The following is a 13,347-nucleotide window of genomic DNA, read 5'->3' on the forward strand; positions in this document are numbered from 1 at the left end:
TAAACACCAAGATTTTATTTTCATGATGTCTGTGGTCCCTACTATCTTGTTAGATTGGTATCCTATTATTAGATTTGGAATATTTGGCAGTATCCATGTGACTTCATAACTTTCAAAAATGGTAGTTATGTAAATTTTCAAATGTTCTGGCAGCACTTATAGTTATCGCTTCATACTGAGCTGAATGGACATTACTGTATTATAGATCTCTCTGGATATGGTACCAGGGAGAATTAAACAAAAACAGAAACAGAACAAAATGTAAACCATACAAAGTTACTAATACTTTCTCTTTATAAATATTCATCTTTGTTAAAAAAATTAATACTGCCCTATAAATGTGTTCAAGTAAATTTCATGAAAGAAAATATCATAGAAAATGTTCAATTTCTTTTAAAAGCACCTGATACAGTGTTGGTATATAGTATTTGCTAAATAAATGAATATACAAATATACAAATGCAATAAATGTATGAATGAAAGAATAAATACATAAATAAGCAAAATGACATCACTTAAAAACCATTAACTACTCATGGATAAGAGCTTGAAAACTCATTTATAATACTTCTAACTTTAAAAATTTAGCAAATCCATGAGAGGGTAGATTTTCTTGTCATATATACAAAAAGAATTTGCTTTGTAATGTAGAATAGAACATTTTAATGTTATGTATTTATTAAGTCAATAGACTACTTAAATAAGAACTTCAGTACACAACAAAACAGGAAGCATACTGAATGAATGCTAAAATTATAGTAGCATTTGCTCACAGTTCTGCAGAATATAATTCAGTTTAGGAGGACTTGAATTACGCTTAATTTGTATCCTAATTTAACAAATTTATTGTCATCTTTACAATAGTGTTTTAGGAGCTGGAGGTTCAAGTATTCTTTACAAGTGGATTAATACTTTTGCATTTGGTATAATTCTCATTATCTCTCCTGATTTTAGCCACTAAAACTTGTTTATTTTTATTATCTATGTTCTGTTAGGAAAGGTAGTAAGTAAAAGCTTTAAATTTACCTGCAACTCTAGAATGATGTGTTTCTCTTGAAGTCAGTTTTATGGTGGAAGGCATTCTGTGTTCTAATACAAAATCCACATTTACATCTGTATAAACTATGTGCCCCAGGATTTAGAAACTTGTCTTCTTGAACGTAAAATTCTGAGTTCTCAGAGATAGAGAGAGCTCCATGACTCCAAATCTGTACAAAGTACAGATTTGTACTAAGCTTACCATTGGGGTGTTCTGTGGCCATTAAGGGTTTGAAAGATTTCATGCTCTAATTCTCTTTTTAGAGTATACATTTTATGCAATAGAAAAATCTGTCTTCATATGTACATGAAGCTAAAGGAAAACTTTAGGGCTTTATATGACTCCCTCAAGTATTAATAAATATAAGAAATCAATTTCTAAATCCAGTGGTGTAAAATAAATTTCCCTTAACTGGTATTTTTATTTGAAAAGTAGGAGCTCAAACTCAACTAAGGAAAGTTGACAGTCTTTAGGATAGATTATTTCTAGTTGCTCCATTTACCTATTCCTATAACTGAATTCTTTATAACCCACAGAACCTGTTGTTCGAAAGGTTGTTATATTGTCAGAAGACATATGGAAAATATTGCAGCATTTTGTTCACATATTTGAAAGCCACTACTCACCCACCCATCAATATATTCAATTCAGGCTATGTAATTGCAACTTCTTGCTTCATATACTGAAATGGAAAACCTACCACCATTTAATAATGAGCATCTTCCTCTGAACTTTTTTTCAGAATTTTCCATTCCATCTAAAAAGGAGAGCATAAAATAGTATTTAAATTGTGTAACCCCCACCAAAAGGAGAAGATTGATAGATAAAACAAATAATTATAAAATCATAAAACAAAAAAGGACACTAAATATAATTGTGTTTCAACAATTAGCTGAATTATATGCAAAAATTTTGCTTTATTTGTATAACTAAGAGAACTGTGGCTCTTGCACATTTCTGATGTCGTTGTACCCTTCTAAATTAAAAATGCTTATCATTTTTCTAAACATTATTTTATGTTCTATTTTAACTCACAAACACTATGAATTTTTCAACAACCAGCTCTGTTACTTTATTCTTCTCAAAACAGGTTTATATATCAGAGAATTAATAAGCTATATGTGACTATAATTTATTCTTTTTTAAAAAATAAAAATAGATTCCTTACCTGGGACTGAAGAAGCACTAATGGAGGAGGGTGAAGAATTTGAGAAAGCATCTATACTAACAGGACCTGTAAGTATATTCATTTATGTATTTTTTTAATTGCAAAAACATTAAAATTACTAATAGGAAAACCTAAATAACATATAATAAAGCCAGTTTTCTTACTGGTTGTTTCAACAGTTGGGAAGGAAGACTTGAACTAGATGGGAAATGTGAAGTTCTGGTTTTATTAGCTGCTTGCTTGTGCATGTGAACATGCTAAAGATTACCACCTGCCATCTTAAACTTCAATAAGTTTAACTGTATTTATCTTGATAGAAAAACAAATATTTTACATATCCTAAAAGTTTACATATGACTTAAGCATGCTATTTTTAGTTGTGAAGTCTGTGATATAATATTTTTGTTAAACTATATCTCTTCAATACAATATATTGGGAGCAAACCATTAGGTTTAAGATTTTTTAATGCAATTTAAGGTTAAAAGAATAAATATAAAATCCTGAAATTCTATATAAATTCAAAATAAAAAGAAATATTATATAAACTTAAAATACAAAGTTCATAAAATATTTTGAGTTCTATAAAAATAACTAATGCAATCTTGAATTATCTTAAACATAATAGTTGGACTGGTTTTGTATGCATCTGTATTCTCTCAGTTTGCTAGGGCTGTCACAACAAAGTAGCAAAGACTGGGTAGCTTAAATAACAAAAAGTTAATTTCTCTAAGTTCTGGAGGTAGAAAAAGTGTTGCCATGGCTGGTTTCTTCTGAGGTCGTTTTTTTCACCTGGTAGATGAATGTCTTCTCCCGGTGGCTTCACAGCTTCTTCCCTTTGTACATGTCTGTGTCCTAATCACTTAATACCAGTGATACATCACCAATATCACCAGTGATAGTGGAGGAGAGCCTCCCTAATAACTTCCTTTAACTTAATTACCTCTTTAAAGACCTTATCTCTAAATATATTCTGAGGTACTTGGGCTAGGAATTCAACATAAGAAATTTTAGGAGGACACAGTTCAACCCATAACACTGTGATGAGATTAACATGAATTAAACCATTATTCAGATCATAGGATTTAGTTAAAAGCACCAAGTTTTCCAATGAACTTCTTAATAAAATTCATTTTTAAAATTGCTGATAAAATTAACGTATCTTGCTCAGATGTTATTTTCCCTGATGCTACTTAAAATTTTGCATTTTCCTTCTTAATTTTTCTTATGGTACTTATGACTTCTATGTGATATAATTTATGTATTTGTTTTACTGTCCATTTCTTTCCACTATAATATAAGGTCTACCAGGGCAAGAATTTTTGTATAGTTTTTTCACTTCTACATCCATAGAAGAGTACCTACATGCTGTAGGCCCATAATACACACACACACACACACACACACACACACACACACACGCATGCACACACACACATATACATATATATGTATGTTGAATGCATAATTTAGCAATAATTCCTCACCATAAGATGAAAACTATTATATTTTCCTTTACAACAAAATGGTAATATCTTAGAAATTAAAAGAAGCATGGTAACTATCCAGTATAGCGTTTCCCATCTCTTGCCTTGGCATTTTCAACTATGGAATTTTCATCCCTCCATTCAATCCAGGGATATCTAACCTATAGATGAGGAAGCAGAAACTCGGAGAAGCTAAGGAAATAAACCAAGTTCCTAAAGTTAAGAGAACAGTGAAATTAGGAGTTGGGAACTAGTCAGTTTTCCTTCTACTGTACATCTTTAATATTTTAGTGCTTTTCTGTTTCTTCTAGAAAGTTTATCCCTCTTTGTTAGATACTGTCTTCCATTCCTCACAAACATTGGTCCTAGTTCCACTCCGGGAGTGATAGCTTAAATCTAGTCCTTCTTATGATTAACTGTTCAGATATTAGAAACTACCAGCATGTCCCAAATGAGACTTAAAGTTTTAGGTCAAAACACAGTCCCTGCTTTTAACCAATTCTTACATGGGGTGGTTTCAAAAAATTTCATTATCTTGATGCTTTTTCTGAACATATCCTTGTTTGCCAAATCCCCTGGAACATGTGAGATATGCCAGAACCAAATCTAGGGTTCCAAGTAATGTTCTCACACAGAGTACAATGAGGTATATATTTGGAACAAATTTGATTTAGGGATTATAACCTACTGTTGCATTAATTTTACTTTTTAAGAAATGTTCAGCCATTTATAAACTTTGTATTTCTCCATAATCTCATGATGTTCTTTAGGTTGTGATAATCTGTCATTCATCACTTTTTGCAAAGCTTTATCAGCTGTGAATTCCACAAGGTCCATATTTTTCTCTCATGCCTTAACATATGCCATTAAATTCTTCTTCTAATCGTTTTCTCCAATCAAGATATATCCTGTCTATAGTATTTGGCTTCCTTACTAATACATAAAAATGCAAAGAAAAAAGAAATTAGCTCTACTTGGTCAAACTTTTCATGAGTCATTTCAAATGGGTGTATAGAGATCTTTGCTTTCTTTCCACAGTGCTCACATAGTGCTTTCCCAGTGCAAAAGTTTGTTATAGGTTAACCTGTATTTTATTTACATTCATTAGATTTTGCATTGAAAATGCTCGATTCCAGTGAATATCGTATTACACATTTAAATCCTTTTGGAATTAAGTGGAATAAAAGGAATACATGAATAAATGAATGAATGTCAGGACCCTGAAGTAGACAATTTCTAGATGGTAGCTGCTTTTATTATGAGAAAAGCATGGATTAAAATACAAGTTAATTTTGTTAAAATAATGATATTTTAGATGTAGATTTTCTGAAGAATACTTCTGTAGTATTTCTTAGGGTAATATTTTTAGTAAATCATGAAGAAAATTGGGACTTTATCTAAATATTAAGGGAGAATTGGAACAAAGCAACTCTTTTTCTTTATTACAGTAAGAAATACAAGATACTTCAAAGAAAATTTTAGTCATATCCTGTACAAATATAAATATGCCACAAATGTTGAACCATTTAAGGTAGTTTCAACACTGGCTGTCTCTATTTGCTAACTTTCCATGTTGAGTATTGTATATTAATAAGTGGGGAACAAACTCTTGGAAACTGTTTTTTACTAGTGGCTTACCCTGTGCTTGGAATATTTCTTGAACATTTTGTGAATATTTAAGTGATGTAGAGGCAACATTTACATTTGAATTTTTATCCTCCTCCACATAAGCAAGTCGTTCTTCTAGAATTTCCCTCTCCCTCTCCTCTCTCTGTATTCTGGACTGCCTCTTAGTATATATACAGCCTATGCAGGTTAAAACTGGATTTGTCAGGTAAAGTCATTTAATAAACCAACAAAAATGCAATCATGAAAAGAAAATACCAAACAGCAGGTATTGATTATGACCTCTTAGCTTCATAAGTATATTATTTTAGATTAATGATTGATGAACACTTAATATCAACAATTTTGAATTGCATAATTTCTTTGGCTTTCCTAATTTTTTTTTTTTTTTTTTTTTTTTTTTTTTTTTTTTTTTTTTTTTTTTTTGAGACAGGGTCTAGCTCTGTCACCCAGGCTGAGTTCAGTGGTGCTATCACAGCTCACTATAGCCTTGACGTGCTGGGCTTCAGCATTCCTCTCATTTCAGCACCTCAGTCTCCGGAGTAGCTGTGACTACAGGTGTGCACCACCACATCTGGCAATTTTTTTCAGTTTTGTAGAAACTGGGTCTAGCTATGATTCCCAGGCTGGTCTTGAACTCCTGAACATAGGCAATCCTCCTTCCTTGGCCATCCGAAGTACTGGGATTACAGGCATGAGCTTCCTTAATCTTAAAAAATCAATTTTGCTTTGAAAGTATTAAATAAACATATTGGTGTGAAGGGAAGATGAAGATAATTAAGAAAGGCCTTTGATAGTAAATATCTGACTTTTTCTTTTTTCCTTGTAAATTTTTAAAGTTATTGTATTCATTAGTCAGTAATGACTAGCTCATTATAATCTGACTCTCATAAGACTTTATGTAACTGGTCATCATTTCTTAAAGTAGAAAAGACAATTAAAAGGACTTCTGTAAAAAAAAAGTTTCCTAAAATGACCAGGGTTTGCTAAAAGTTGTGCTTTCGGTATATTCTTCTCTTGAGAAGTTTTATCTACTTGGGGAGATATATAAACTTGACTAGGATGATAGTAGTAGTAATGATATCACATATTTGTACAGTACTTTTTGTTAATTAAGTGCTTCACATATTTGATACCAATGGTGTCTCAATGTTGTCATTCCCATGGCTTATCACTTTATCCTGGCCACCTTGCTGTGAAGTAGTACTTCACAGTAGCTACTTAGCTACTTAGTAGCTAAGTAGTACTTAGCGTTAGAGGAGCATACTGAGCTTCCAAAAGATCTTGTGATTTGTCTCAGGTCACATAGACAAGAAAGGACAAAAACTCATGGTTCCCAGTACCCAAACTCTCTTTCATAGAACTTGTTGGGATCCACACAAATGGTACTTATTTGCAAATTTGTATTTAGGCACTGAGTCACTGTTAACACCTGCATTGAAAAAGGGATAAGTATTAGGCCATTATCAGTAGACAATATCTTTTATTTTATTTTATTTTATTTTTTGTGATGGAGTCTTGCTCTGTCACCCAAGCTGGAGTGCAGTGGTGTGATCTCAGCTCACTGAAACCTCCGCCTCCTGAGTTAAAGCAATTCTCATGCCTCTGCCTCCTGAGTAGCTGGGATTACAGGTGTGCACCACCATGCCCAGCTAATTTTTGTATTTTTAGTAGAGACAGGGTTTCACCATGTTGATCAGGCTGGTCTCGGACTGCCAACCTCAAGTGATCTGCCCACCTTGGCCTTCCAACGTGCTGGGATTACAGTCATGAGCAATGGCACCTGACCTGTACTTCTTTTAAGTGTTTGCAGTCATGTTGAGGAGTCAGGCCACTAAACAGCTGTTTGCTACGCAATTTGGCAAGTGTAATAATAGTGAAAAGTCCAGAGTAATCAAACAACACACAGGAGAGATACTGTAGTGAGTTGGAAGTATAGGTAGAATTATTCACTGGATTAAGTAGGCGGTGAAAAGCAAGAGTTTGAGGGACTGGATCAGAACAGGTAGTTTTTTATGAGAGAAAGAGATCAGTACAGTTCAGCATAAGAAATTAGCCTTTCTCAGAACCTTCAGAATTGGAGGAATCTGAGAATCCAGGGCAGTATGAAAAGACATCCTGGAATGAGGAAGCCACTAAGAAAGCAAAAGAAAAAAAAAGTGTGTCTAAGAAAAAAATATCTGCGGTAAGCTCAATCCAAAAGTTAGAGAATCTGAAATTATCTTGATAAAGTGCTGAGCTAGATTGGAGGTAACTTTTTTGATTATTTTTAATCTTGCCAGATGTTGTATGTATTAGTCCATTTTCACACCACTGATAAAACATACTCAAGGCTGGGAAGAAAAAGAGGTTTAATTAGACTATAGTTGCACATGGCTGGGCAGGTCTCAGAATCATGGCAGAAAGGTAAAAGGTACTTCTTACATGGCAGAGGCAAGAGAAAATGAGAAAGAAGCAAAAGCGGAACACCCCTTCCCCCCGATAAACCTATCAGATCTTATGAGACTTATTCACTATCACGAGAATAGCTTGGGAAAGACTGGCCCCTATGATTCAATAACCTCCCGCTGAGTTCCTCCCACACATGTAGGAATTCTGGGAGATACAATTCAAGTTGAGATTTGGGTTGGGAACACAGCCAAACCATATCATTCTGCCTCCGAACCCTACAAATCTCATATCCTCACATTTCAAAACCAACCATCATACCTTCCCAGCAGTTCCCCAGAGTCTTAACTCATTTCAGTATTAACTCAAAGGTCCACAGTCCAAAGTCTCATCTGAGACAAGCCAAGTCTCTTCCACCTATGAACATGTAAAATCAAAAGTAAGCTAGTTACTTCCTAGATATAATGGGGGTATAGGAATTGGGTAAATATAGCTGTTCCAAATGGGAGAAACTGGCCAAAACAAAGGGGTTACAGGGTCCATGCAAGTCTGAAATCCAGTGGGGCAGTCAGATTTTAAGTTTCAAAATAACTCCAGCTCTCATATCAAGGTCACACTGATGCAAGAAGTGGGTTCCCATGGTCTTGGGCAGCTTCACCCCTGTGGCTTTGCAGGATATAGCCTCTCTTCCAGCTGCTTTCATGGGCTGGTGTTGAGTGTCTATGGCTTTTCAAGGAGCATGGTGCAAGCTGTCAGTGGCTCTACGTTTCCGGGGTCTAGAGGATGGTGGCCCTCTTCTCACAGCTCCACTATGTGGTGGCCCGGTAGAGACTCTGTGTGGGGTTGCAACCCCACATTTCCCTTCTGTACTGCCTTAGCAGAGGTTCTCTATGAGGGCCCCAACCCTGCAGAAAACTTTTGCCTGAGCATCCAGGCATTTCCATACATCTTCTGAAATCTAGGCAGAGGTTCCCAAATCTCAATTCTTGACTTCTGTGCACCCACATGCTCAATACGAGGAGCAAGCAGCCAAGGCTGAGTTTCCACCCTCTGAAGCCACAGTCTGAGCTGTATGCTTTCCCCTTTCATCCATGGTTGGAGCAGCTGGGATGCAGGGCACCAAGTCCCTAGTCTTCACACAGCCTGGGCCCAGCTCATGAAACCACTTTTTAATCCAGACCTTCAGGCTTGTGATGGGAGGGACTGCCATTATCTTACATGGCCTGGAGACGTTTTGTCTTGGGGATTAACATTAGACTCCTTGTTACTTACATAAATTTCTGTAGACAGCTTGAATTTCTTCCCAGAAAATGGGTTTTATTTTTTCTATCGCATACTCAGGCTGCAAATTTTCCAAACTTTTATGCTCTGGTTCCCTAATAAAAGTGAACACCTTTAACAGTACCTAGGTTACATCTTGAATGCTTTCCTGCTTAGAAATTTCTTCTGCCATATACCCTAAATTATCTCAAGTTCAAAGTAACACAAATCTCTAGGGCAGGGGCAAAATGTCACCAGTATCTTTGCTAAAGCACGGCAAGAGTGGCCTTTGCTGCAGTACCCAACAAGTTCCTCATCTCCATCTGAGATCATCTCAGCCTGAATTTTATTATTCATATTGCTATCAGAATTTTGGGCAAAGCCATTCAACAAGTCTCTAGGAAGTTCCAAACTTTCTCACATTTTCCCATCTTCTTCTGAGCCCTTCAAACTGTTCCAGCCTCTGCCTGCTACCCAGTTCCAAAGTCACTTGCACATTTTCAGGTATCTTTTTGCAACATTCCACTCTACTGGTACCAACTTACTGTATTAGCTCATTTTCACACTAGTGATAAAAACCTACCTAAGGCTGGGAAGAAACAGTTTAATTGAACTTACAATTCCACATTGCTGGGGAGGTCTCAGAATCATAGCAGGTGGTAAAAAGCACTTCTTACATGGCAGTGGTAAGAGAAAATGAGGAAGAAGCAAAAGTGGAAACCTCTAATAAACCCATCAGGTCTGATGAGACTTACTATCACAAGAATAGTGCGAGAAAGACTGGCCCTCATAATGCAATAACCTCCCCCCGTGTTCCTCCAATAACACGTGGGAAATCTGGGAGATACAATTGAAGTGGAGATTTCAGTAGGGACACAACCAAACCATATCACTGTGTTTTGTTGATTAGTATATAAAACATTCATTTATTGTGTTTATTGTTGCTGTAGGGAGAAATGAATGGTTTTTTCCCTTTTCACGCTTCCTGATTCTTTCTACTTCTACTCACAAGTAGTGAAGTTTGAATCAGAGTGTGTGACATTGAAATTTCTCACATATGCCACATTTCCCAAGATCCCATGGATATAAACTTTAAATATAATGAATTTGGACAAGATGCAAATATATTCTTTTCATAACTATAATTGGAAAACATGAAGATGAAGAATCTATGTATATATCTTCTATATCACATACAATTGATGTATAATTTCGGAAAGATTGGACAGCAAGAGAATTGTTCTTAAATGGATTTCTTTTTACAAGAAAGAATTAGGTGAATTACTTTTTGTGAATTTTTATTTTTTTTATTCAGCCAATTGAGAACATAGGTCAGCAGAGGTCTCTTGTACTTCTATTTGCTGACTGGATGTTAATTAGCAAAGTGGAATCCTCTTATAATAAGTCCTAAATGCTTTCGGGAATTATGTTAAAAGAGGAATTCAATTATACACCATGAACATTGATTGCTAAAACTTAAGAAAACTTTGGCAATCTGCTGAAGTCATACGACATTTCTCAATATGCAGGTTGCACAAATGCCTTTTATTTCTTTTCTCCAGAAACATACATGCTACTCTCAAGCCAAATACTATCCAAATACTGTGTCTCCTTCAAGATTCACTCTTCTTTCCATTTCTTCTTTCCAAGATCTTTACCTCTTCTGTTGTAAAGCATGCATAAAAAGATCTATACATTTAATTCCAGGTGAGATTTGTCAAGAAAAAAACTACATATTTGAAAGAAATAAAATTACAAAATTATCACTTAGGTTTCATGGGAAGCATTAAAAAAAAGTACCAATACAATTCCAGTGTACACTATGTATTTAACTATGAATTTTGATACTCCTGCTTTATATTTTGTTTCTTATAAATATTGTTGCACTGTACACACAACCCTGCCCACAGAAACATTTTGTCTGTTTCATCATGCTCACAACTTAAAATTTTAAGTTTCCAATAAAACGTGTTCCAGATTATGTTTCATTCTCAAGTATAATTTTATGGCATGTAAATTACTGCACATATTTTAGAGGCTTTGTGATTTTATGTAAATCGATTTAAATAGTTGGGCAATAGAAGCAAAGTTGAGTGAATGAATTAATGAACAAGTTACAATTTTTTCCTTGCATTGTACATCTATCATGGAAAATTAGGCACACAACTAGCATTCATGGAATTAAAATTAAACATATTTCAACTTGTACTCTTACAAAATGAAAAAAGAAAAGAAATGAATTCATTATAATCTCACCAAATAGAAGTAATAAATTATGATGAATTTTGTCCCTTGAAAGATAATGTTGGCAAATTGCTGACAGCTAATTGTAGCAATGAATTTTATATTAAAGACCAGCCATTAGTATACATTTTGCTCAACTCAAAGGTTTCTCCTATTTCTTTTTCCTTCTGGCCTGTGGGATTTCACTTGACTTTTACGACTCATAGGCTAAGATGCCAATAAAGCTGCTCAAAATTAAATGCTATAGCATGCAAGGTATCTAACCAAATTTTGGGATCTGGTGGGATTTTTCCTTTTGACATTTCAGGTCTGTCGATTTCTGACATGTTAAGGATGAAAATATTTGCCCAGACCTATGCAAATATTATTTTTTAAAACACCTATGAGTTTGAAAATGTAACTTCTAAATGTCACATTTGCATAGGGAAAAAATGACCTGACCTAAGATGATAAAGTATGACATAATAAATGTTTAAATATTGATTGTGGTTTTTAATTAAGTCTGTTTACATAATTTTACTGTTTCTCCATTAATAAAAGTATGACATTATTTTTTTGTATCAGCTAAATTTTGCCTTTAATTTTTAAAATAATGGGGAGTGTGGCCTAATATACATTGATGCAGAACACGTATAATTAATTTTTAGGCATATAATACCCAAGAAGATGTATGACAGCATGAGATCCCAGTCACGAGTCTATTAATTCTGAACGTGATGAGCAAAAAGGAAATTATACTTTTATATTTTCAGTATTTTGAAGTTATTTCTAATTCTTTATTAAGTTGATTGTCACCTGCTGCAAATTTCGTTAGATTGCCGTAGAAATGGGCTAAAGAGAAGAAAGGCAATATGGATTATGTTTGTGTTTCGAGGTAAATCCCTATAGCTCTGACTACAAATTGTGCAGGGTATGTGCTGGGAAATACATACCCTGTATGTATTGGATATTAAAATAATTTAATATCCAATCCCTTGTGGAAATGGAAAAGCATTTAATTACCCACAAGGGAGTTTCCTTTACTGTTCCTCTTCTTCTTCAGCTAAGAAAATTATATAGATTACAGAAAATGGTTGGATTCTGAGTGCTTCCCTGTAGAAGCTTACACATTTGTGGGTTTCTTTTTTAAACTTTTAACCACATTAATCTAATCAAGATTGTATTTGTCCTTATTATAAAACGTGACCATATTTGTGCTCTGAATCTTAACACTGGGCTGACTTAAACAAACTGAAAAAATATTTTTATTCCTGCTATTATGTTGACCTAATATGATGCATATTAAAAGAACATTTGGAAAATGATTATATTTATGTGTTTATATTGAAAGGATGCTGGCTGTTAGATTATACTGAATGAAAGTTGCTTTTTAAGAAATGAAACTTTTTTAAATTGAATATAAAAAGCTTTACATTCTGCTTTTCTTTGCTTTACATCAGTAAGCATATTCTTTTTTTCTCATTATGGTTTATTATTCTGAAAGTTAAAAAATCATATCTATCTTACAAGCTAAAGGCAATAAGCATATTCTTATGTAAAATTTCTCTAGAAGTCTAATTCTAATGGCTGTGCATTATTGCAGCCTTATCTGTTTAGTATCAATTAGACCAAGTAGCCTCTATTATTCACCTTTTAAAAGTTAAGACTTTAGTTTTGGTGTTAAATCATACCATAGAGTTGCCATATTTGATTTAATGTTAGGCTTTTAGGTTGGATATTCCCAACTAGTTCATCCCAGGCTACTGATCATTGGGAATGCTAACAGATATGCTGGGACCTGAGCATTCCAGTCCTTCTGATAACTGGTTGGAGTGTCATTCCATGCAAGTAGCCTATTCTAGGTTCCTCTGTGTACTGTATAAATATTATTATTTTCTATGTTTGTTTTGATGTGAAAGTGTTGGGGCACACTTGTTTAGGTTGCTTCTGAGATTTGAGGCTTGAAAGTAATGCTTTGGAGAACAAAAATCACAGTCAGTGTCTCAGTGTTTTCCTCAGCTAAAGTCCGTAAAGAGTTAAAGTATATGAACTATTTTAAAAGTCTTAATACAGTTCAGAGGAAGGCCATTTGCCAGATTTACCAGGAATCTTCTAAACTCTTGCCAGAATTAAGCACTCTCTTAAAATCTATAAATGA

General features: G+C 34.3%; 1 protein-coding gene across 4 annotated transcripts in view; it reads left to right on the top strand.

Annotated features, from left to right (window-relative positions):
- Positions 1-13,347, top strand: part of C15H8orf34 (chromosome 15 C8orf34 homolog) — a 448,873-nt gene that overhangs the window by 350,334 nt on the left and 85,192 nt on the right. For all 4 annotated transcript variants that reach the window (XM_074386744.1, XM_003942901.4, XM_074386742.1 and 1 more), the window contains one exon: positions 2,199-2,275. In XM_074386744.1, the coding sequence (XP_074242845.1) occupies positions 2,199-2,275 (77 nt within the window). The remainder of the gene's footprint in view (positions 1-2,198; positions 2,276-13,347) is intronic.

The sequence above is a fragment of the Saimiri boliviensis genome, chromosome 15, assembly GCF_048565385.1.
Source record: "Saimiri boliviensis isolate mSaiBol1 chromosome 15, mSaiBol1.pri, whole genome shotgun sequence".
Classification (NCBI taxonomy): domain Eukaryota; kingdom Metazoa; phylum Chordata; class Mammalia; order Primates; family Cebidae; genus Saimiri; species Saimiri boliviensis.